Source organism: Suricata suricatta, chromosome 16 (assembly GCF_006229205.1).
Source record: "Suricata suricatta isolate VVHF042 chromosome 16, meerkat_22Aug2017_6uvM2_HiC, whole genome shotgun sequence".
In the NCBI taxonomy this organism is placed as follows: domain Eukaryota; kingdom Metazoa; phylum Chordata; class Mammalia; order Carnivora; family Herpestidae; genus Suricata; species Suricata suricatta.
Window position 1 is genome coordinate 26,878,374 of NC_043715.1, and position 23,705 is coordinate 26,902,078.

Below are 23,705 nucleotides of genomic sequence, written 5' to 3' on the forward strand. Positions count from 1 at the left end.
GTGTGTGTGTGTGTGTGTGTGTGTGTGTGTACGCGCAAGCTTTTCTGTGCGTGCCGGAATCATTACCAAATAGGTTGCTATACAGGACAAGAGGTCAGTACAAGCCGCAGCCCCGGAGGTTGTTGGCAATGATGATGTCGGTGACAGCGTCGAATACCACCTGGATATTATTCGTGTCTGTGGCACAAGTCATGTGACAGTAAATTTCCTTGTTGGGTGAGCGATTTTTGCTTTCAAATTGTGCTTGGATGTAGGCGGCCGCGTCCTCGTAGGTGTTGGGGCCTGCAACAAGACAGAATAGGCCAGGGGCCCCGGTGAGTGCCGCGGTGGCGCGGGCTGGTGTCGCGGGCAGAGAGGTGGGTCGTGGATTCTCCAGGAAGCACGACGAGACGGGGTCCTTACCCCAAGGTGCGGCTGCATTTTACGTTAAAGACCCCGTCAGCTTAGCATTCTCCTGGCTCTTGCCTTGTTAAGGCCGTTTACTCTTTTTCACACTGGATCTACCCAGGAGCCCTGCAGGGGTGAGGGTCGTGGGTCACCTCTTATGCTTTCTGGACCAGCACACCGAGGCTGGGCCCCAGGGCCAGCTGTCACGACACTCACCCGTGATCTAAACCAGGCCCGCTGCTTCTGCCAAACGAGGCAGCGAAGTCTGACGGAAGAGCTCTCAGAGGGTGGTGACCCAGGACTCCTGGGGTCCCGGCCGTGCCTCCTTTCTCCAGGGCTTCCTCTCCCGGGAGGCCCCCTGGCGGGGCTGGGATGTGGGAGCAGTGGTATCCCCTGGGTGGGAAGTTTGAGGGGGGCTTGCAATGTGTGATTGGGCCCCACTGCCCTCCACAAGCCCTTGGTCAGCCCCTCGATCCCGGCTGGGGCCTGCGGGGATTTGTGCGGATAACCCAAGGGCAGGTTTGCAGCCAGCTATGACCCAAACCTTCGTGGCTCCGCCCCATGGACAGCTTTCAGTTACCACGAGATGTGGACCAACACAGAACTGCCTAAAACCCATTAGAGGAAGATGCCCCATTTTCATTGGTGCAGCCAGGGTCTGGCCAGCCGGAAACGATCTGATCTTATTTTGAGGGTATGGGACACAATCTCCCCCTGCCCTGGGCCTGCCCTGCCTCATTCTCCAGCTGGGGGGTGTGAACCACAGGGGCAGACCAGGGCTTGGGTGTTCTGAAGCCAGGTTAGCAAATAGGAGGGGTCAGAGGTCAGGGGGTGGGGATGTCTCAGAGGCGGGGGTCAGGGCAGAGACCCCTCCTCAACCCCATAATTGACAGGGCACCGAAGGCAGAAGTGCCCTGAGTGGTGCGGCTGCAGTGAAGACATCGAGTCAGTGGCACCAGGGTGGACAGCGTGAAGGGACCTCCTGCCCAGGGAGCGCCCGTGAAGGGGAGAACCCCCAGGGGCCCCCTCCAGATGGTGGGGACGCCCCGCCGTGGCTTCGTGGCATCTGCTGGGTCGGTACCCTGGCCCAGTCCGGCCCTCCCTTCCAGCAGCCTCAGACATGCGGCCACCCCCGGCCCCCTGCCTTCCAGCTTGTTTTCTGTCCCACAGGCCTTGGCAGCTCATGGCGCCACTGCTTCAGGGTCCATTTGTCATCCATCATGGTGGCATTTGAACTCAAGCTGGAGGCCTTGGGAGGCCCTGGAAAACTCAAATGTTTCTGGATTCCGGACACTGGCTTTTGCGGGGGGAGCCCTGCACTCCACAGCACCACGGCTGACCACGCCTCGGGCCGTGTCACAGATTGGGGTTCCAGAGGGTGGGCCCCTGGGGGCAAGGGAGAGTCTTAAAGTCATGCCTGCCCCCCAAGAAGGTGGCACTGCCCGAGAAGGGGCTTGTGGCTGGAGACGCTGCTGCTGACCTCACAGCTGCTAAGGTCCCTCAGGACCGATTCAGGTCTTTAGAAAGTTTCGGTGACCCCCTCGGCCCAGGGCAGCCTGGGGCCAGGCCTTTCTGGTTTGTCCCATGCTTTCCCCCCCAGACTCCCTTTAGTCTCCATGGCTGGTTCTCCCTTTCTTGGTTTTCATCCTCTGAATAGCACTAGCAGCAAAGAGGCTTGGCACACAGCTCTGCTCTGTCTAACCGCATGGCTACCCTCTGCGGTAGGCATTCCTGTTACCTACTGCGGTGCCCAGATGAAAGGCGGGCACAAGTGACTAACTCGCCCAAAGCTGCAGGTGGTCTGGCTCCAGAGGCTGCACCCTGCCTGCAGGGGACTGCGCCCCTCCCCTCCCCATGCACCCTGGGCCGGGCCGGGCAGTAGGGGCATCAGTGAGGAGGCAGGCCATGCTCCGAACGGCCGATGGGCCCTGCTCCTCACCCAAGGGTGAGGGCCGAGTCTTCCTCGTAGTAGAGATGGACGGAGGGGCCGGCATCCATCTCTTCTGGAATCTGGCTCGGTTCGGGACCTGGATAGCCCTGGGAGGTGCGTCCATCCCTTATCTCTCTCCAGAGTTGTCAGCTTGTGGGTTCCAGGCACAGCCAACTTGTGACACATCCTCCTCTCTTGCCATTCCAGGCAGGGGCCTCTAGAAGCTTCCTAGTGCCCAGAGTGATGGAGGCTGGGCCCTGCTATGCCATCAGCCCTGCTCCAGCCCTTAGCAGCCCAGAGCTCGGCCATCTTGCAGCAGTTGTGTTCCGGACCCCTCACCACCCCTTCAGAAAGCTTCTTCGTGGAGATCCGCAACGCCCCCTCACCACCCCTTCAGAAAGCTTCTTCATGGAGATCCGCAACGCCTCCTCCTGGGAGCCCAAAGAGAGCAAGTGTGCTCCCCAGAGAAGGCGGAAGAAGGCAGGCAAGGATGGAGGGGGCTTGTGGAGAGCTGGGGTGCTTTGATTTGGGGAAAAGGCCAGGGGCATAGGAGGAGGGGGACCGCAGGTGTGGGGGAGGGGACGAGAGGGGGACGGCTGTGGTGGGGGAAGGGTGGAAGGACCTGACTGGGCACAGTGCACCCAAGCAGGTAGGGGCTGAAAAGCAGCTCAGTCCCCTTCTCAGGCCACGTGTTCACCCTTTCTAATTCACGGCAAGGTGCTGTGTGGCTCAGTAGCCTCCTGGCACACCTCTCCCACTGGTGAGACTGGGGAAGGCTGGGGGGTTCTCCTGGAGGGTGAGCACACCATAAAAGAGGAAGCCTGTGGTCCTGTCCTGCCTCCTGATTCCTGCCAAGTCTCTCTCGAGTCACGTGGTGGCAACACAAATGGGTCAGGTGGGTCCATTTCCCACCATGCCCAGGGCTATGTCCTGGGAAAAGCCAACCCGGCTCCCACCCTACTGGATTTCTCTGCATCCCTGACTGACTGGGGCAGCGGTGCCCACCTGCCAGCACCGGCTGGCCAGGCAGCCTGTCCCCGAGCCCACGGGCCGCCGGGCTCAGGTTCATGGTCCCTGGAGGAGGCGGGGCCTCCCCGACACCCACCTGTGTATTCAGGAAAGCAGATGGTCAAAGGTGACTTCTTGATCTTCTCACCAAAGAGATCTTTCTTGTTGAGGAAGAGAATGATGGAGGTATCGATGAAGAACTTGTTGTTACAGATGGAGTCGAAGAGCATGAGAGACTCGTGCATGCGGTTCTGTAGCCCCAGGTGGGGGAAAGAGAGCCAGACAGACAGCGGGAGGGACAGACATGGACACAGGGAAAGAGAAGAAGAGAATTAGGCTTGGGAGAGAAGAACGGGGCTGCTCGGCAGCTCAGGTGGGGCTCCCAGGCCCCTACGGCTCCTCCGAAGGCGACGGTAGAATTGTGACCTGTCACAGCACAGGGCCACTCGGTTCGGCGTTCAGAGTACTCAACACCATCACCTTGGGGCTAACAGCAGGGACTGGACTGGGAACAGCCGTGACTCCCCGTGTGAGACTGAAGACAGGGCGATGTGAACTCTCCCCACTGCACAGTCTCCAGCCACGGAAGGGTCTGCCTGCATGGGTGGGTGTGTGATGGAGGGGGAGGTGGCGCCGGACCGGAGCCCGAGAGCTGGGCTTCGGCACTTCCTGTCCAGATATTTCCTCTGGGGCCTGATCTGTGGGTGGAGATGCCCTGTGGGAGTGGTGAGTGACTCTACACCCCTCCTGTGGGCAGAGAGGAGTCATGCCAGGCTCCTGCCAGCATCCTCAGGGACCACCTCTCTGGGGAGAGGCTCCTGCCCAGGCTGCTTCTTGGAGGGGTTCTGGGGTCCATCCTTCCTCTGGCTGAGTCTGACCCAGCCATGTCCGACCCCGAAAGGAGTCTGAAGCAATGCAGACACGAAGTACTGCCTTGCACACAGATGTCCACTTAGCAAGCAAGTGACTGCCACGGGCGCTCCAAATTTGGCAGAACCCAAATAGCCTTTTGCCCCAGGCAAGGATGGACTTGTGTGCGCAGGACCAAGTCATGGACTTGGGTCATGTTTCTTGGTAACACCGTGGAGCACGTCTCTCTGCGAGTGAAGCCATTTCCGCACGGGAAGGTGGTTCCTCCATGAAATGTACCTTCCCCGGGAAAGGGGCAGTCACTCATGTTCCCCTGGGACCCTGTCCTAGCCCTGGAAACTTCTCCATTCCCCACTCAGCCCCATGCGTAATTCCAGGCTACCCTGTCCCTCTGTCATAAGAAGACTGAAACAAGTCATTGCAGAGAGGTGGTGTGGGCACCGCTGGGCATTACTCTGCGGGGGCCGAATGCATCCCTGGGGCCGAGCAAGCAGGAAGAGCCGAGCAAGCTGCTGGCTCATCTGCCAGGGCTGCCTTCCTCTGTCAGAGCAGAAGGGGGTGAGGAAGATGGCGGAGGGACGACTACAGCTCACGGGGCCCTGCTCTGCCAGCACCCAGTCCAGTGCATCCCCTGCCTCACGTTCTTTAGCCTCACCAAGCATGGGGGGACACTGAGAGGTGACAGCACCGGGGCCCAGGAGAGCAGAGACGTGTGCCCGGCTCTGGGCCAGATCTAGAGCTTGCGCAATGCAACGGTTCATGCAGCGGATGTGAGCAGTCTGCGGCCCTTAGAGGAACACCGAGGAGGAGGGTCATGAGCAGCTCTGCGCATCCTCGGCAGCTCTCCCATGACTGCATTACTACACCGACGACCTGTCAGGGTCTCAGCCCCAAGCCCTGTTCCAACGGCGAAGGCCAGTTGCCAGGACAGGTCCTCCGCTGTGCCTCGGGAGCCTGCAGACAACTGACAGGTTTCACTCCCCCCTCTAGGTGCTGCGGTGGACGGCCCAAGTCCTTCTCTCTCCTGGACCTTTAACACCTATGCTCCTGCTAGCCTCCTGGCCTCATCCAGCACATGCCATCCTCAGCCCTGTCACGTGCACAGTCACAGTCAGAGGGGCCGTGGCCATGGAGACTGTTCAGATAAGGACGGGTGGTGGTTGCATGAATGGAAGCTGCCTGCTGAGGGCTGGGAACACTCAGGCTCAGTGCATCACCTCTGACGGCAGCGTAGGGACGCTCCACGACCCAAGGACTCCGTAGGAAAAGGCTTCCCACCACACAGAGCTGCCTGGTCCCACTGCTGCTCACACAAGAGCCAGAAGCCCAGCAGCCAGAGGCCAATCCCCAGGCCTATTGCACAATCAACCGTCCTGAGCGTTGCCTGGGTCTTGAGACACCGGGGGATGCGGTGGGGACATATGCCGGAGGACTCCAGGACCAGAAGGGATCCCCAGAGTGACCCGAGCTGAGGAGGGGCTGAGTCCACTTAGCATGTGGGCCCTTGAGCTTAGGTTCGCAGAAGTGCAGGCCAGCCGTGTGGGCCCCACGGCTCCACAGGGCTGAGGCTCAGCCCTTCCACGGCCTCTGGCCGGGGCTGCAGAGCGGGCGCATACGCCCACACTCTGCCCAGCAGCACCGACTGGGTTTGCCTCTGCTGGGCTGCTATGGGGCTGTAGGAACAGCCAGCTGGAGCCCTGCTCTCTGAGAGCTCACAGTCTAGTTGAGGGGACAGTGCACACGCACTGAAAAGGTCTGTGGTCTGGAGAGGCGCTGGGCACAGTCAGACCCAGTTTTGTGGGGAGGGTAGTCGAGTGAGCCTTGGAAGAGGGCTGATCCAGGAGACTCAGCGAGAGCAGTGGGGAGGGGAGGCGCCGGCACTGAGCCCCCTCCCCACGCACGCACCTGACTGCCATCCCTCTGCACACTGCCCGGAGCCCGGCACCCCCGAGCCAGGAGCCTGGCTAGTCCTTACAAGATGCCCTGGAGAAAACAGACGCTGCGGTACATGCAAAGTGGAGACAGCACAACTTGAGGAATGAGAAAGAAGCCAGAGATCATGGCCAGGCGACAGCCACCCACTCCTGTCCATGGTCACCTTCCTGTCTCCCTCCAGCCCCCACCAGCCACACGCCTGGCTGCGGTGTCCGCCAGGGGAGTGCGGTGGCGGCACCAAGCACACTGGGACAGGAAGGTGGGCTCACGACAATCCAAGAGGTCAGCAGGGTCAGGCCAGTTGCCCAGAATCCTCCTGCCTCCAGGGGAGTGTGCCCCTTTGCCAGGTGGCCCACGGTCCTGGTCCTGGGACCGGACCAGTGCAGGGCCCGAGGACATGTGTCATGTGGGTGCACCTGGGGGCAGCTCCTTGGGCACTGACACAACACACCACACTTGGCACTAGAAAAAGCTGGCACTTTTTATTAATGGCAGGTGACTAATAAATACATTACGGTAGCCAATAAATTATTACAATAACTAGAGATTTATTAAACCAACAAGTCACTCTTCTTACAAAATTACAGTTAATATGGGTGTGGGTGGCGGAGGCAGAGATGGAAGGGGGCACCGCTGTACTCAGAGGGACAGCAGTACCCAGGCTCCCCTTGCCTAGTAGGGGTGGGTGGGGAGGAGGCAGGAGATGAGCAGGAGTGAGTGAGTCCAGGTGGAGAGAGTGGGGATCAAGAAGGGAGGCGGGGGTCAGGAAACACTTGCAGAATCACCCTCTCGGGGATGCCTGTAAACGCCCTTGCTCTCAGTGGGGGCTCACGGTGACGGGAGGGAAGGCCTGGCTGGAGGGCTCCTGGGATGCTCTGCTGGGGGTCTGCGTGGGGAGGTCCCGCCGCTGCTGTCCACCCTGGGGGAGACTCACCAATGCCCAGTGCAGTGGCGGACGGCATGAGTGTCCTGGATTCCACAGTGGGGTGTGGAACTGGGCTGGGCTCTGCCACCACGCCTGGGCAGTTGGCACACTCGGCTGTGAGCCCTCAGGCTGTGCTGGGGCCGGAGGGGAGAGGAAGGGCCAGGGCAGCTGGCATCTAAAGCCACGGAAGATGGCCATGGAACCCAGAGTGTCACAGCTGATGGCGAGAGATGCAGAGCTGTGCTTTCTGCTCAGGCAGGGGGCGGAGCCCACACCCTCCTCAAGCCGGAGGCCACAGGCTCAACTGAGCCCCAACCTGGGCCTCAGGCACGGCTCCCTCCAGTCAGGCTGAGCCCCGGGGAACCTCAGTTTTCTCAGCAGGAAGGCCCAGACTGGGCTTTTGGGAGGGCAGTTGGTACAGGGCACAGAACTTGCCCACAGGCATCTAAATGGCAGGCACGATTTTCAAGGGTTTGGCAAAGGCGCCCCTCCTAGAAATCCAGTTTCCTCTTAGCCTGCTGAACTAGAACTAGTCGCAGAGTTTAAGGCATGGTCCTTCTAGGGGACACGCACGAAGCCACCGTGGATGAGAGACACTACCTCCTCCCCCCACTCCACACCATGTCTGGTCTCTCACTCACATCGTCGCCTTACATCCACACCTACGACGGAGCCAAAAATCATCTGTCACCCTCAGTCATCCCTCCCGGACATGCTGGAGCCACCAGTAACGGCGTGGACGGGAGACGCGCAGTGGACAAGGAGGGAACTTTGTCCTGGGTGCCCTCTCCTCGTGGACTTCCGTTAGACAGCCAAGGACCCCACGCAGGCTGGGGTGTGACAGTGAGAGCACTGCAGGCGGCAGCAGGGCAGCCCAGGGCAAGGAAGGACAGGAAGGCCCTAGGCAACCTGCCCCTCCAGGCCCCTGGTGCCGCAGGGGAGGGCAGTCGGGCGGGCGGCTGGCCTAGGAGAGCCATGGGCCCCGAGGGCCAGTGACTTCACCTCCAGGGCGATGGCCTTAGAGGTGGGGCTGGCCAAGCATCCCTCCTCTTGGCGGCTGATTTTGAGTCTGGGGTCACGGGGCAGAGTTAGAGGCACAGCAGATCACTTCCAGGGTAGAGTGACGCTGGGAAATAACTGCTATGTCTTCACTGTTGGACAAAATTGCCTCGTTGGCCTTGGCTGCTCAGGGTAGGACACGAAGACCGTTGGTTCTAGAGACCTGTCCTCTGCCACGACCCAGCACCTGGTGCAAGGTCCAGCACAATAAGGCAAGCAAAACCGAGTAGGCCTGGGCTGGTGGGGGTTGGTCCCTGCATCCTGGCGCCTGCCGACTTCCCACAGGGACGGGGCGGCAGTAAGTGCGCTGGACAAGGAGTATGGGGAGGATGCCCTGGGTTTCCCGTGCACCACCCAGAGCTCTGTGCCTGCTGGGACCACGAAGCCCAGAGCTGTTGGCAAGAGGCTCTTCTGGGCCCTGGGGCAGCCCAGGGGCTATGGTGGGAGTTCAGGAAGAGAGCCCAGAGTGGAGGCAGGGAGCACAGAGGGCTTAGGAAGGAGTCAGAGGCCTCTGGGGGCTGCCCTCTCCCCTACCATGGACACATCCGACCCCTTGGACCGACGGCCATACAAGCACACGGGGCCGGCCTGCAGTGTTGGCTGGTGGCCTTAGCCCACCGGAGGCTCCTGGGTGTAAGGGAGACGTATGCTGATTGCCCGAGGCCAGCCAGGGCCTGGGTTACCAAAACAAGGCACCCCACCCCTTTCTGCTCTGGTATCTCTGCAGCAAAGCTCCTCCAGGGCATTCGAGGACTTTCTCTTCAGAGAAGGGGGGTGGTGGGTATGTGTCTGAGCCAGCCTGGGCCCCTGAGGATGGTGCTCCCATCCGTCTTTCTTCCTCTGCCCTTGAGGGCTGGCGGGACCCCAACAGCTTTGCACAAACTCTGTTTTCTTCACCGAGACAGAAGGATGCTGGCGTGCTGGCTGCAGGGACCACATCAACACCTCCCCTGGGCCTCCTCGACCTCAGAACACGGTGCCTGAGGGGCCCTTCCTGGCCCTGTTGGTTTGAGCCGGATTCACTGTGAACTTGAGAAGAAAAAGCACGCCTACTCACATTCTGGAGCAGCTGCCTGAGACCCAGGTGCGGGGAGAAAGTGAAGGGGTCATCCTTGAGCCTGCAAGCACTGAGGGTGAGGCGCCCATCCGGGTCGACACCAGAGCAACTTCCCCTCAGCCTCCCCTCCCCTGCCACCTCCCACCTCCTTCTTGACTAGACCCCTCCGACCATCAGGGACATGCCTTTGCAATAAGTCTCAGAAGCATTTCCAGACCTCCGAGGAGCCAGGGACGGGGGGTCCCCAGGAGGCAGTGGGGACCTCCAAGGTGTGCCACGATGGTCCAGAAAAGGAGGGGCCTGTGCCTCAGGCTGAGATCCAGGCCAAAAGAGGAGGGAGGCACTGGCCTCAGCCTGAGCCCTAGAACCCACACGTGGTGGGGCTGGCCCCACCCTGGCTTTGGGTGACGGAGCTGCACTCGCCCAGAAAGACCCCCGGAGCAGCTAGCAATGGCCCCTGTGGCCCCTCGGCTGCCCCCACCTCCCCAGCCCCAGCCAGCACCCTGCCCCCAGCGCCGCCCCCACATGGGAGGAGACATTGCAACTTTGAGTATGAGTCACCCAGTGTAGTGCAGACCCACTCTGGGCCAAATGGTGGCCTCGGCCCCCACTCCCCTGTCCCCAGGAAACAACACTCAGAGATGAAGCGGAGGCCAGAGGCTGGAGCACTCGGCTCCCCGCCCACCCCCTGGGTTACCGCGCCTTCTGGTGTCTGGGGGAGGGGCGGCTGGCGGAGGGGTTTCCTCCTTCCTCCTCGGTGCCAGTGGCTGGCGCTTCTTGGTCAAGTGCAGAGAGTGGTCTGAGAGCTCTGGTCCCAGGGGCGGGGCGGGGCGGCAGTCCAGGCAGGGAGGCAGGCAGCTGGTCGGCAAGGCTGGGGCTCAGTAGAGGCCACAGCCCCGCAGGTTTTTGGCGATGATGACGTCCGTCACGGCGTCAAAGACAAACTGGATGTTGTTGGTGTCAGTGGCACAGGTGACGTGGGTGTAGATCTCCTTGTGGGCTGACTTGTTCTTGCTCTCGTACTGGGCCTGGATGTAAGCCACGGCCTCTGTGAAGGCACTGGGGCCTGTAGGAGAGACCAGGTGCGGGGCTGGTGAGGCGAGGCCGCACCAGGGTGTCCCCCGGGCCTAGGGCCAGGGCCTCCCGGTGACAACCCTGAGGGCAAAACCTGACTGGGGGAGGGCAGCCTAACGACTCAGCTAGGTCAACAGGGGGCCGCGAAATCAAGTCGGTGGTCCACATCCAGTTTGAAAATAACAACGTAAAAGACCAAATCCTGCTGTGCCTCACCTGTATTAAGGGTCAATCCTGTTTCATGAAACTCTTGTTTTCCTTTTAAATCTGCATCCGCTGACCCCTGATGCAAATGTTCTTTCATACCCTGGGTCGTGCTCAGCGCAGGTGGGCTCCTAGCTGGTGCACACAGTCTGCAGACAGGTCCTCCCCAGGTCACCTCCTCTGGCCACTGCTTGATGCCGGTGAGCCACCTGGGCCTCCTCCCGCCTCCTCCTCACCCCTCTCCTATCTCGAAATCAGCACCTGGGATTCACAAGTGCCTGGCTCTGCCACCTTCCTGGGGACTGCCACACTGCTCTTCCCAGGTGAGCCTGGGAGAGGGGCTGCTGTCTGGGGAGAAGCGGAATGGGGCTCCCCGCTTTGCACTGAGGCCCCCACAGGCTCCAGGAGCCTGGGCCCAGGCAGAGCAAGGCCGCCACAGCCAACTGAGGACAGGCCGGCAGTGGGACTAGATCTTGGAGCCACGGTGCCAGGTGAGGGTGGCTGCTGGATGGACTGGGTGGCCCCGGAAGGGGGCCCGAGCCCCTCAGGCACATGGGCTTGGCCTTGGGGGTCTACCAGACCACAGCCCCTTCTGCAAACTGGGCTGGAGGTGAAGGAGAGTGTCCCCGGGACCTACAGATAGTCACTCAGACCTCCTCAGCCCCAGACCAGCCTCGGGGCCGGACCCATCCTGCCTGCTTCTGCTGTACCACAGGCCACAGCCCAGGGCGGGATCCATATCCTCCAACTTAGGGCCTAGAGAAGGTAGACTGGACTGGTGGGTGTGAGGGCCTTGTGCATCTTTGGGTACATGCCAGCTGGGGGCCTGGCCTCGAGGAAGGGGGAGACAGTGCTGCTTGCCTGGCCCCAACTCACGACCCCCACATCTACTCTCAGGGAGGTGGGGGCTTCCCTGACACGTCTGCCTTGTTGGGACCCTGCCCTTGTCCTATGCCTTCCAGGCTAGGGGCTGGTCAGTCTGGGAAAGCCCACTTCTCTACCCATTCACCCTCTGGTCAGGCCCTGGCCACCTGGGAGGGCCAGTGGGCACTTGGGCTGTTCTGGCCACCTTTGCTGGGGCCCTGGTCAGGCTGCCTCCCCGGCTGCTCATACGTCCCAGTGAGGTGAACCATGGCAACACTAGCAGGTAGCCGGGGCAGCCTCAGCCCCTCTGCCGGAGGCCAGGCTCTCTCCTGCTTGCAGGAGTCCATCACAGCCAATGGGCCTTTCGCATCTTCTAAGCGCCCCCTGAGAGGTGCTCTTACGGTGCCTGTCGGTTATCATCACCATTGTGACAGTGGTAGCAAATGTTCAGTGAGCACTTACTATGTCCAGCTGCCACGCTAAGCTCCATGCTCATTAGCTCACTGTCTGTGCGGCAAGTCCTGAGGGAGGACTGCACAATCCTAGTGATTATCCCCACCTCACAGACAGGCACACGGAAGCTCCCAGAAGTTATCTAACCTGCTATGAGTGGCAGAGCTGGGCGTGAGCTGCCTGGTGGGAAGCCCCGGCTTTCAACCCCCTCATCATCCCGCTGCTATCGCCTCACTGACAATCTGTTTTTCCAGATGACCAAGCGGCGGCTCCAAGCAGCCTTGGAGCCAGGACTGTAGTCCCTGCTCCCCTGGCCAGGAGGCCCCGCGGGCAGCCCGGCCTGCCTCACTGCAGCACATTTGGTGGGCTGGGAGGCCGTCTTTTGTTCTGTTCTGGGTTCTTCCTCCCAGGATCTGGGGTGTTCTCAGAGCACAGGAGAGGTGGACCGGGCTTGGCGGGGGTGGGGGGTGCTTCCTCAGGCACTAGCGTGGCCAGAAGTGGGGTTTGCTGTCCCTGCTGGGGCGGGGGGGGGGTCTACCTGTGTATTCAGGGAAGCAGATGGTTAGCGGGGACTTCTTGATCTTCTCTTCAAATATGTCCTTCTTGTTAAGAAACAAGATGATGGACGTGTCTGTGAACCATTTGTTGTTACAGATGCTGTCGAAAAGCTTCAGGGACTCATGCATGCGGTTCTGCAACAGAGCGGAGAGGCAAGTGAGGGCTGGCGGTGCCCGGGGCCCTGACTTGCCGCGGCCACCAACCCAGCGGAACAAGCAGAGGAGAGGCCCACCAGCGTGGCTGAACGTACCACCGAGGGACGGAGACGGGGAGACCCACAGGACACACGGGACACGGTCCCTCCTTCATTCCACACGCAGACAGGCTGGAGCAGAGCAGGGCGGGCAGGGTGGAGAATGCTGTCCCCTCCCCCGCAGGTGGGCTGCCCTGGGCTGGGGCAGCGAAGGCCCTGCACGGGCTCCGGCTCGAGGAGAGGACATGCACCATGCACGCAGGGGCAGCACCGCCATCCAACACGTCTACACGGAACCACGGGCCATGCAGATGTCTCTACTGGGATCTCATTTGGTTTCACCAGCGGGGGTGGGAGGGTGCACGCATTCCGTTGGGAAACATTAACCGAGGTCTGAGAGATCCTCGAATTAATCCAGAGTTGGAAGCAGCCACCAGGGGGACAGCGTCTAGGGGGTGATCTTGCTGTGGCCTCGGTGCGGTTGGGGGACTGGGTTGGGCGGCTGGGCAGTGGCTGGGCCGGGGGCAGCTCTGGGGAGCAGTTGTTGGGGCTGGTTTCTCAGTAGAGTGGCCAGGAGAACCCCAGGAAGAAACCCAGCAAAACAGAGTAAAACGGAAAGAAAGATAAAAACCCAGCAGAACACAGGAAAGAAAGAGAGAAAAATTGAAATATTGGTTCAACCAGTCTCGGGGCCAGGAGGTCAAGGCCAGCCCAGCCAGAGGCCCCTACGCAGGCTGGCCTAGGCCATGGTGCCCGCCACAGTGGCCGGGGCCTGGAGATGGAAGGCGAGGTGGGCAGGGAAGGCATTCACAGCAAAGTCACCCAGCGGCGCCCTGACAACCTGGTGCTTTCAACTCTTAGCTGACGGTTTCGCTTGGAGGGAGATGCTTCATACCTGCCCAGCTTGGAGGCTCTCAGAATCTGCTCATGGTTTTGGCCTTGGTTTGGCAGGTTAGGGCCCTGCAGGCAGTGGTGATGGTAGTGATAGTGAAGAAATGGTGGCAGGCTGAGGCCCAAGGCCACTGGAGCCACAGGCCTGAGGTAGGAGGCCAGGATGTGACCCTCTGGGTGCTGGGGTGCAGCGGATAGGGCGGCTGGCCGGCGGGTGGCCAGCCTCCAGGAGCTGCCTCCAGACACCTGTCCCGACAGTCCAAACTCCTGCCCCAGGTTGGGGGGGACGCGCAGGCTGACCCCAGAGGAAGTCTGAGGACTAAAGACTGGTCAGCAGGGTCTAGCTTTTGCCTCCCAGCATCCGAGCGTCCATGTCCTCCAGCTTGTCCTTCAGCCACGTGCTTGGACGGAGTGCTGACAAGGGCCATCTATCACGTGCGGAGTCCTGAGTGCAAGTGTTCTTTGGCTCCACGTGCAGTGGGTCCCACGGCTGCTCCGCCACCGCGGCCCCTTTACAAAGGAGGAAGTGGAGAGGCCGCCCATGCTGGCCCCGTGGCAGAGGTAGGGCCGGACCCTGGGCCATGCCTGACTGGGTCCAGGGCAGCCCGACGCTGCCAAGTCCCGGACACACAGACGTTTGCTTAGTTCTATAGCGATGGAATTGTTCCTGCTGCACCCGTGGCAACGAGCCACTTTGTGAGCTGTTGTCATGTTGGGGACCCCGTTCCTGGCCTTGGCTTCCCCAAGGTCCTGGGCTTCAGCCCTTGTGAAGAAGGGCAGGGGAATGGGGCAGGAGGAGAGAGCAGGGAGAGGGGGAGAGGGACAGTAAAGGCAAGAAGAGAAGAAGGCACAGGCGCCTATGGGGAGAGCTCCCCGGATGTGCGCTCCGCTCAGCAGCAGGGCTGGACCAGGCGGGCAGACCGGGAGGGTGACCGAGCACAGCACCCGGTGGCTACCCGACCCTGCATTGACTGGCAGCCCAAGGGCCGGGAGCTTGGGGCCCTGTAGCTGTCGGACCTTTGCTTCTGCCCGACATACCAGAGGTCCTGGCCCTGTGGCTGTGGAGCCCAGGACTTGGGTTTGAGCTGCGGGCAGCCCCGGGAGGGCAGGCCACAGGAGACAGGGTCCCCTCTGCCCTCCAGCTCTCTGCTTTCTTTGAAACCTGTGGCTGGGTTAGCATCAGGTTCACTGCACAGCCTTACTTCTTACTGCCCGGAGTTAGAGGGAGGAGGGACAAGCCAAGTGGAGCCCAGACCACGTAGGTGGCCACCTGATGGTGACTGGCAGCTCCAAAAGCACAGAGGCAGCCGGCGGAACAGTGAGAGGGACGCCAGGGCTGACCCTGCGTGGAGACGCCCTGCGGGACCTGCCACAAACTGACCCCGGGCGGCGGGGCGGCCAGCGAGTCCGGGTCCATGCACAGCCCAGGGTGTGCGTCCACCCCCGCCCCCCCAGCTCCAGTGACCTGAGACGCCCCAGCCTGCTGAGGCCCCCAAGAACGACTGCGTCACCAGAGAGAGCTCACGACGAAGGCCCCAGGAACCTCGCCCCTGGACAAGCCAGGGCTTAGGCGGCTTTGCTGAAACCCAACTCCGGGGTGCAGCTGGCCCCGAGACAGGAAGGGCGACGTGGACACACCGGCACGCGGATCACCCACCCCGCCGACGGCTCCAGCCCCTGTCTGTGCCCGTCCCTCCCCGCAGCCACAGCCCATCAGATCTGCACCGCGGGACCAGCAGGCCGGGGCTGAGGAGGAAACAGACCCGGAGAGCAGACAACCTTGCTCAAGGCCCTACCCATGATGACAGACTGCCTCAAATTCTCAGCGCCGACTTTGAGAGGCTCGGGCCCGGGGCCGTGCGTGCTGCCCACAGATGGAGCTGAACGTGCCAAGGGCGTGACCCCCACGAGGTGCTCTGGGCTTGTGTCTGGGGACTCTGTGGGGCATCACGCCAACACCCGGCTTCCCTTGCAGGCTCTGCAGACGGGCCTGCTGCTCGGTGGACAGCCTCACTGGGGACAGTGACAATACAACCACCGGCTCAGCGCTGCTGTGCCAGAAACGGTTCCAAGTATTTCACGCATTCTCTCATTCTCTCGCCAACGGCCCCCCAACATAGGTACTACTGTTACCCCACTTTGACAGATAATAGTAACCGAGGCGGGGCGGGGGGGGTGTGTGTGTGTGCCTGAATGTGGCAGGAGACCAGGAGCAGGCCCACATCAGGCAGCACCTCTCTCCCTCTGCATGGGAGGGCCTCCCTTTGAAGCCAGCCGGGTGTCTTCCGAGGCCCCAGACTGAGGGCGACACCCGGAGGCCAGGCGGGAACCAGGGCTGGCGCCCACCAGCAGAGGGAAGCTAACCAGCAGGCGGCGGGCCCTGCCCGCCCCCTGCCGGCCCCGCACCTCTCCTGGCAGCGCCCAGGGTGGGTTGTTGGGGCAAAGAGCTGCTATTTCTGTCTTACATAGAGTCTTGCTTGACTGCAACCTGGATTTCTTTTGGGACTTACTTAATTTTGTTCTGAACTGATGGCTTCTGTGACTCTGCTGTGTTTACTGAAGAGGCACTAAGTGCCTGAGTCCCAGAGGCGGCAGAGGTGTTTGTCACCCAGCCGCACGCAGGCCCTGAGCTGGGGTGGGCTGCGGGCGCCTCCCCGCACCTGTAGTGCGGGCATCTGCCCAGAAGAGGGAGTGGCCGGCCCTGCCCCAGTGCCACTGGGGGCCCCGAGGCAGAGTGCAGCTGGGCCCCTCGGTGCCTCCACGGGCCAGGGGCCCGGGCCACTCACCGTGGTCTCGTCTTCATGGAGCACCTGGTCATAGCCGCTGAGCGCGACACAGAAGATAATGGCTGTGACGTCCTCGAAGCAGTGGATCCACTTCTTGCGTTCAGATCGCTGGCCCCCGACGTCGAACAGCCTGGTGGGGAGACAGGAGCTGTCTGTGAGTGGTAGGCAGTGGGGCCAGGCAGGTGTGGAGGGGCCGGTCAAGCCCGGAGCCTGCCGAGGAGCCCCGCTTCAGGTGTGGACAGGTGGACCTCGGCCGTCTGTCCCGTGACTGGACTGTGCTCACAGGCTGGGACTTGAACACCCTCCACTGCACCTCGAGAGCTGTACTAAGCATCCTGCCTCAGCTGCCCCCAGGGAACGCCTCCGAGGGGCCCTCCCCTCAGGGCAACGTGCACAGCCCGTCCCTGGCCTTCCCAGTGTGTCTGCTCACGTCTGCGGTCTGGGCGAACTCCAAACCAGCCTGGGGGGTGTCAGGCAGGCGGGGACTGTCACCTGTTGTGTGGGGGGAAAGGGAGGCCACAAGGGCTTAAGTGCCCCTGGCCCCGGTGAGAGCCGGCACGGGGGAGCTGGGGTCTGACCGGATGAGACAAAGCCTCACCTCTGCTCTGTGCCCCTCCTCCCTGGCAGATGGCTGCCTGCCTCTCCCCCTCCTGGCCTCTCCTTCTGCTCCACCGACACCCAGAAACCACATCTGGAAGGTAGGTGGGGGCAAGCCAGGGACTCCCAGGCCTCAGCGCATGGAGGTTACCCTAGGTGGGGACATGGCTCTCCAGGGGGTGTCCGCGAAGTCCAGCCTCACGCCTCGGGCCTCTGTTCTGAGGTGCTCTGGGCTCCTGGACTTGAGTTGTGTTCTGTGCTTGCTCTCAGGCCTCGGTGTCCCCACATGTGCTCGGAGACAGTGGGTCAGCTAATCTCTAAACCCCTTCTAGCTCTGAGATAATCCGGGTCCTTGGGGTCTCACAGATTTTCTTGGTCTTATCCAGCTTCATTGCTTCCCCCTCCTCATAAGGAGGCCTTTGAGGGGCTATCTCCGCCTCAGAAGTCACCCAGGGACAGGACTACCATCCTTTGTCTATCCAAATCCTCTCTGTTCCTTGGAGACTCACTCTAGAACACTGCCTCTTCCAGGAAGCCTCCCTGTTCATCCTAGCCCCTGAATTTGTGGAAAACAGACACACAGACAGGTCCCTTTTCATATCTACTGTGTGTCTCAACTGGAAAGTTCCCCAAGGCGGGGCGATAACTGGGTGTCCAGACAGGACAAGGCAGAGAGGCTGGTGGCTCCCATCTGTCACAGTGTCCTCACCAGGGTTTGGGAGGCTCCCCGGGCCTCACCTGAAGTGGAGGTTCTTGAATGTGAAGTGGGTTTCCACGATGCCAGTGGTTTTGACCCTGGTTCGGAGGATATCCTGCTCCGTGGGCTGGTAGTCGGCGGCCCCGATCCGATCCAGGCTGTCCAGGTAGCTGGGGACGGCAACACACAGGGGCCCTGGAACAAGCCAGCCCGGCCCTGGCCAGCGCCCCCTGGGGGCCGACCATGGCAGCGGCGGCGCCCCCTCGTCCAGGTCCCTGTGTCCAGGGTGCCAATGGAGCAGCAGAAACTTAAGTCCTGGCCTCACGTTTTCAAAGAGCCTCTCACTGAGTCAGGGGCTGTGTGTGCAGTTCCGGATGCATTTAGAGAAGGTCAAACTCTTATGTGAGACCGTTTGTAATGCTGTTTCGTCATCTGTCTTCATCTTAAAATCATAGTGACCAATAGTTACGTTCGATCTTTACTTGTGTGATCGTGTTTCATCCTTAGTTTTCCTGAGTTAAATGTCCCATTTTATAGATTAGAAAACAAAGGGTCCACAGAGCTAAGTACCCTGCCCAGCTGTGTGCCCGGGCCCGAAGGCAGACATCCAGCTCCAGGTCTACCCCTTAACAGTACTCTAGAGTGCTTCCAGAAGGCCCTGTGGGCATCCGCCCACCTTTCACACTTGCTTAGAGTCTACCAGGGTGTCTGCCGCACCTTCCCATTCGTACCCTTGGAAGGGAGGCTCAGAGGTCACACAGCTGGGCAGGGGCTGGGCCTTTCGGACCCACGTCTTCGGCATCAGGGCTCTGTTCCTATCACCACTTGCTCTGGAGACAGACTCGGCCTTTGCATGTTACCCATCCAGGCCAAGCAGCCAGAAGGGCTTTGGAGGCCTGTATGCATTAGGTCTGAACCCAAAGTGGGGGTGGGGCTGGAAAACCAGGAATGAAGGAGGTGGGCCAGGCCTGAAGGCCATTCAGTGATCCACAGGTCTGGCTGGGCCACCCACCCCTTGTGGCAGGAAGAAGCACACACAGGCCACAGGGGAGGAGCCCCGAGGGCCCAAGCCACAGGACACTGTGAGGTGGCAGGTTGTCTGTGGAGGGGCTGTCCTCCATTAGCACTAGCCCTGGGACGCGTCAGGGTCAGCTCCTTGGCTTGAGGACATTCACGGGGCTGAAGGGTGGGCAGCTTCACCAATGAGGGTTTCCACTGGCAAACCAATAATCCAGGCCTGCCTCAGATCCTTGTGAGGATTTTCTCTAAGGAAATAAAACCAGATGGTGGGCTCCCAGGCATAGGAGGAGTAAGCTTGAAGTCATACTGCTAGGATTTGGGCCTGGGTGTGCCTGACTCCGGACACTGTGCTCTTGAACAGGCCTCCGGGCCTCCTCTCCTCTGTGGAAGCAGGGGAGCAGCAGCCTCAGGGGAGATCTGGAGGCTTTGGTGGCCGCAGTGTCTCCTTGCCAGGCCCACGGGGGTGTCTGGCTCTGGGCTCAGCCCAGAGCTCCTCCCCGCCCTTCCCAATCCTCCTAACCGCTCTGGGCATGGCCCTCTCCCCACTCCCACTGCCTCTGCTCAAGACTCATGCTGGTTTGAAATGACCCTCGTTCTGTTGTCTCCAGCTGGACCCCAGGGCTGCAAGCCTCTGGGTTTGGCCTCCCATCCTAGCCGGGGAACCTCCTTTAGACAGAAAATCTGGCCCTCCGTCTCTCCGTGCTGGCTGAGCCTCGCACAGGGAGACGGCCAAGGGAGAGGCCTGCTGTGTATACCACCGACCCACTGTCCTGGGTGCTGGGAGGGGACAACAAACTAGACCGACACAGTCCCTGCCTTCCTGGAGCCTGTGTGCGCGCGCATGTGAGACACTTAGCGGCTAAGTAAGACACAGAATGTGTCAGGAGGAAAGACGCGGGCAGCTGGTAAGGAGGAGGTTTGTGGAGGGCTGCTGGGAGAGGGTGGCTGGGTGAAGGCTCAGGGAGCCGGTGCGTGCAGAGGCCGTCCTGCAGTGGAGGAGGAGCCTGGGATGCAGACACCGGACAGGGGTGATGAGTCCAGAGAAGGGCCGCGGGACCGGAGTGGGGTGACAGAGGCAAGGGTGGGGCACCGAGGGTAGGCCCGTCAAGTGACTATAGGCACTTGGGCTTTCACTCTGAGTAGGATGGGAAGCTTCTGGAAGGTTCTGCTGAAGAGTGTTGGAAGAGTGGCTCTGCTGCTGTAAGGAGAGCAGATCAGGAGGGAGGCGTAGGGACACCTGTCGGGGGGCCGTCGAAGCCCTGCAGGTGAGGGAGCCTGCAGCAGGTCACACCACAGTGGCAGCTGTGCATGGGCCTGGGGGCGGGTGAGGCGTGGGACGTGGAGCCCATTAAAGCCACCCCCTCGTGGTGTAAGGAAGCTATACTCGGTGGGAGGGAGAGCGGAGGCAGAGCAGGCCTGGGGTGGGTGGGAGCCAGGAGCCAGCTGGCACGTCTGAGTTTGAGACGTGCTGAGGTGTCCAAATGGACACCAAGTAGGCAGAACTCAGGAGGGGGCTGGGCTGGTGCCATAAATGTGAACGTCGACCGGGTGTGTGGAATTTAGGGCGATGAGGCTGGAGATCACCCAGGCACGCTGCTGCACAGACTGAAGGGGGTTCAGGGACTCCAGTGAGGGCACAGGCAGGATGTGGGGTGCGGCCTGAGAAAGGGGGGCTGGCCAGGAAGCCTGAGGGAGGGTCCCTGGGGCTGGGCACTGTGAGGAGGGGTGCTCAAGGAGGGGCTCCGGGAGGCCGTCAAGAGCCTGAGTGGTCTCAGTGGGGGTGCGGGAGCAAGGCCTGAGGGGTGGGCCCGAGAGAGAGAGAGAGAGAGAGAGAGAGAGAGAGAGAGAGGGAAGAAAAAACAGTCCATGGATCTGGCTTGCACACGCCCTGCTTGGACAGGTGCTCAGGTTTCTTGACTTCTGGGGCCCATCTCAGGGTCGTTCAGAGGGGCGAGGGGACAGCCTGCCCTGTTCCCAGAGGCCTGGGTGCAGGGTGACACTGACGGCCCACACAGAAGCCTGGCCGCACCAGCCCCAGGGTCCTCACCGGCAAGTGCGGTGACCGGGCTGGGGGACCTAGTGACGGGCTCTGGGCCTTGGGGAGCCGTTCACACCATCCCCCCGGGGTTGGGCCCTGATACGGCCCAGTGGGGCTCCCTCTCTCTCTGTCACAACAAGTCCACTGTTAACTGTTTTCATATGTTGCACCCAGGATTCTTTCAGAAAAGGAGTGCTAAAACCACGACAGTGAAGCCACACCCTAAACCAGGAGGTGCTTAAAAAAAAAGCACTTAAGGGGCACCTGACCTGTGTGGCTCAGTCGGTTGGGCATCCGACTTCGGCTCAGGTCAGTATCTCACAGTCCGTGGGTTCGAGCCCCGCATCAGGCTCCGTGCTGACAGCTTAGAGCCTGGAGCCTAGAGCACCGTACCCTCTCTCTCTGCCCGTCCCTTGCTTGTGCTCTGTCCCTCAAAAATAAATAAGCACTAAAAAAATTTTTAAAAAGCACTTAAAAGCCCTTCTTAACCTGACTGCTGTGGGTCCACCACCCTTGCCAGTCCTGGGACGCTGTTCCAGAGACAAACAGAGAGAAGGCGGCTGATTTCCTCGGCTGACTTGGGGAATTGACAAATACTGACTCAAGTTTCTCATTTAAAGTAATGAAAGTAACCACCAGGAGATCCCCAAGTAATGCCCTAACTAGCATGGACCTGGTGGCATCAAGGGGCGTGGGGGATGGGAAGGCCCTGGACCTGCGTCCAGCAGGGGCAGGGAAGGTGAGAAGGGGCAGCACCCTCTTCCCACTGGAATGGCTTAGGGGGGAGGCCCAGATCCATGGGAGGAGCAATCTGAGTGTGCACCAGCAGCTGTGGACACGAAGCTCTGTGCTCACACCCTGGCCCACCAACGCGTCGTCCCTGGGGGCTCATCAGGGCCTGGGGTCTGGGTCGCTCCACCTGGGGCTCATAGGACCTAGCACTGACCTGGTAGACAGTCTAAGTGTGCAGAAATGGGAGGTGCTCTGCCCTTACTCGGGTCCCTACTTGGGCCAGCAGATCTGGCCCGATGTCCAGCAGCTGCCATTTTCGGGGCCCTAGCTTCTGCTACGTCACCAGGGCTTCTGTGACTCAGTACTACTGACATCTGGGGCCAGATGCTTCCTGGCTAGGGAGGGCTGTGCACCATACGGTGTTCGCCGGCATCCCTGGCCTCCGTCCACTAGCCGCCAGTACCACCACCGTCAGAACCAGACATGGCCAAAGGTCTCCTGGGGGCAGAGTGGTCCTGGGAGCATGGCAGGGGTGAGGAGGGCCGAACAGATCAGTGTCCTAAGACACTGGGTTTAAGCCCAGACACTCCCACTGACACTCAGGGCATGAGACTGCAAAAGTGGGGTCTTGTCCCCAACATCTCGAGGACACATGTTCCCAAGCAGTGCGGACCATTCCCAGGGGTGTGGAGTCCCCGATCGAGGGAACAAGGGCATGTAACCTCAGAGAAGCCTGAAATGACAAAGCTTACAGGAAGCACCCGCCCCACAGTCCACTTTCTTGGCAACCCTGTCTTCCCCTGGCAGCGCTTTCTAGCTGTCACTGAGCCTCCTCCCTCTCCTTCCCTTCCCTTCCCTCGTTCTTCTTTCCTTTCCCATATTTAGTTATAACACACTATCAAAGGATGTGTTCAATTATTTCCTTATTTTTAATTTTAAAGATAGAGGAATGGAAAGTTAATTTTCTGTAAAAGAAAACAAAATGGCATCATGTAAAGTATTTTCTGCCTCCATGGCTCTCGATTTGAACTTATGGGGTCGGGGCTTCTCCAGTGGGGAAAGATGGTCGTTATCTTGTGTCCTTTACCTCCCTGGCCTCGTCCTCATCCAGGGGGTGGGAGAAGCCCTTTCCCACTCCTTCCTGATGCCTCTCCTGACCCCCGCTGCAGAACATCTCATGGCCCCTCTGACCTCAGCCGTGGACCCGTCCCTGCCCGCCGTCCCCGTCCCCTTCCACGCCCGCACCAGTGCCCTGCTGGCGGCCTCCCCAGGCCCAAGACACTCACTATTTGGCGGAATCGTTGAGCTGATACTCTCGAGACCTGTTGAAGCATTCCTGGATTCCTGAGTCCCCCCAGAGCCGCATCATGGCCGAGAGCAGTTCTGCAGAGAAGGGCTCGGTGTCTTCCATCCGACTCACCACGTCACACACCATCTTGGCGTCAGCCTGTGAGGGGAGATGAGCGGTGGCTCTGAGGCTTCGGTGGGGTCAGCGCCCTGGCCGGGCACCTGCCAGGGCGCCGGGCCGATGCTCGGCCCGCGGCCTGCTCAGGAGAAGTGGGCCACTAGGCACAGTCTGGACACAGTCTGGTCTCCAAGGCCCCCGGGGGACGAGGGCCTTCAGGGCCCTCTGTCACAGGGACGTTCTAATCCGGCACGTCCAAGCACGCCCCATGCAGCCGAGTGTCTTCTGTGGCCAGGAGGGCCGTGGTCGGGGCCCTGGTCTTCACCCTCCAGCCCAGCCGGGGCAGCTCTACTTTCATCTGTTTTGAAAACTGGGGTTTTGCAGAGTATTCGTTTTTGGGGGGAAAAAAGTCAACGTTCTTGACTAACATAATTTTCTCTACTTCTTACCGAGGTGGAGCAAAGTCCCTGGGACTGGGCAAATCAGGGACATTTTGGTGACCTGAGAATTGCCGTTAGCTGAGGCCCCGGGGCAGCCGTACCTTGAGGGGAAGAGGAAGGAAGACACCTGGTTCTCCAGTCTTACCAACATTCCGTGTCAAGAGCTTAGGCCCTGGGCTGGCCCAAAGCTAAAACTTCATTTGATTAATTTTTGGTTACTTATTTGCCGTTGACCTGTGGCCTAGCTCTCCCTGGGGGGAGGGAGGCCCAGACCTGGTTAAAGGAGGGAAGGGCTCCCCGTCTCTCTGCCTCTCTCCCCTTCCTCCTTTGTCTCAGGGGCTGTAATTTGCGTAAGGGGTACACGTAGAGGTTGAGTCTATTGGAAATGCCCCAAAAGTACTCATCAGCGATACCAAACAGGGTCACCATTTTCAAAGACGATGATCAACAGCGTGTAACACCAAAACCAGGAAGGTCTCTGAAGAGTCGGAGGCTCTCGGAGAAGTCCGGGGACCTCACCATCACCAGTACCTTGCACACACATGTAGCACTTAACCATTTACAAAGGACGCTACGGGCACA

General features: G+C 60.6%; 1 protein-coding gene across 2 annotated transcripts in view; it reads right to left on the reverse strand.

Annotated features, from left to right (window-relative positions):
- The window catches only part of GNAO1 (G protein subunit alpha o1), a 164,783-nt gene that overhangs the window by 797 nt on the left and 140,281 nt on the right, over positions 1 to 23,705 (reverse strand). Inside the window, exons 4-8 of one of the 2 annotated variants that reach the window (XM_029924516.1) lie at positions 22,565 to 22,725; positions 17,530 to 17,658; positions 16,195 to 16,324; positions 3,423 to 3,576; positions 67 to 282 (exon numbers count right to left, since the gene is read on the reverse strand). In XM_029924516.1, the coding sequence (XP_029780376.1) occupies positions 95 to 282; positions 3,423 to 3,576; positions 16,195 to 16,324; positions 17,530 to 17,658; positions 22,565 to 22,725 (762 nt within the window). In that variant the 3' untranslated portion in view covers positions 67 to 94. Of the gene's footprint in view, positions 1 to 66; positions 283 to 3,422; positions 3,577 to 6,586; positions 10,238 to 12,304; positions 12,459 to 16,194; positions 16,325 to 17,529; positions 17,659 to 22,564; positions 22,726 to 23,705 lie in introns of those variants that run through there. The other variant, XM_029924517.1, reaches the window with a different exon arrangement.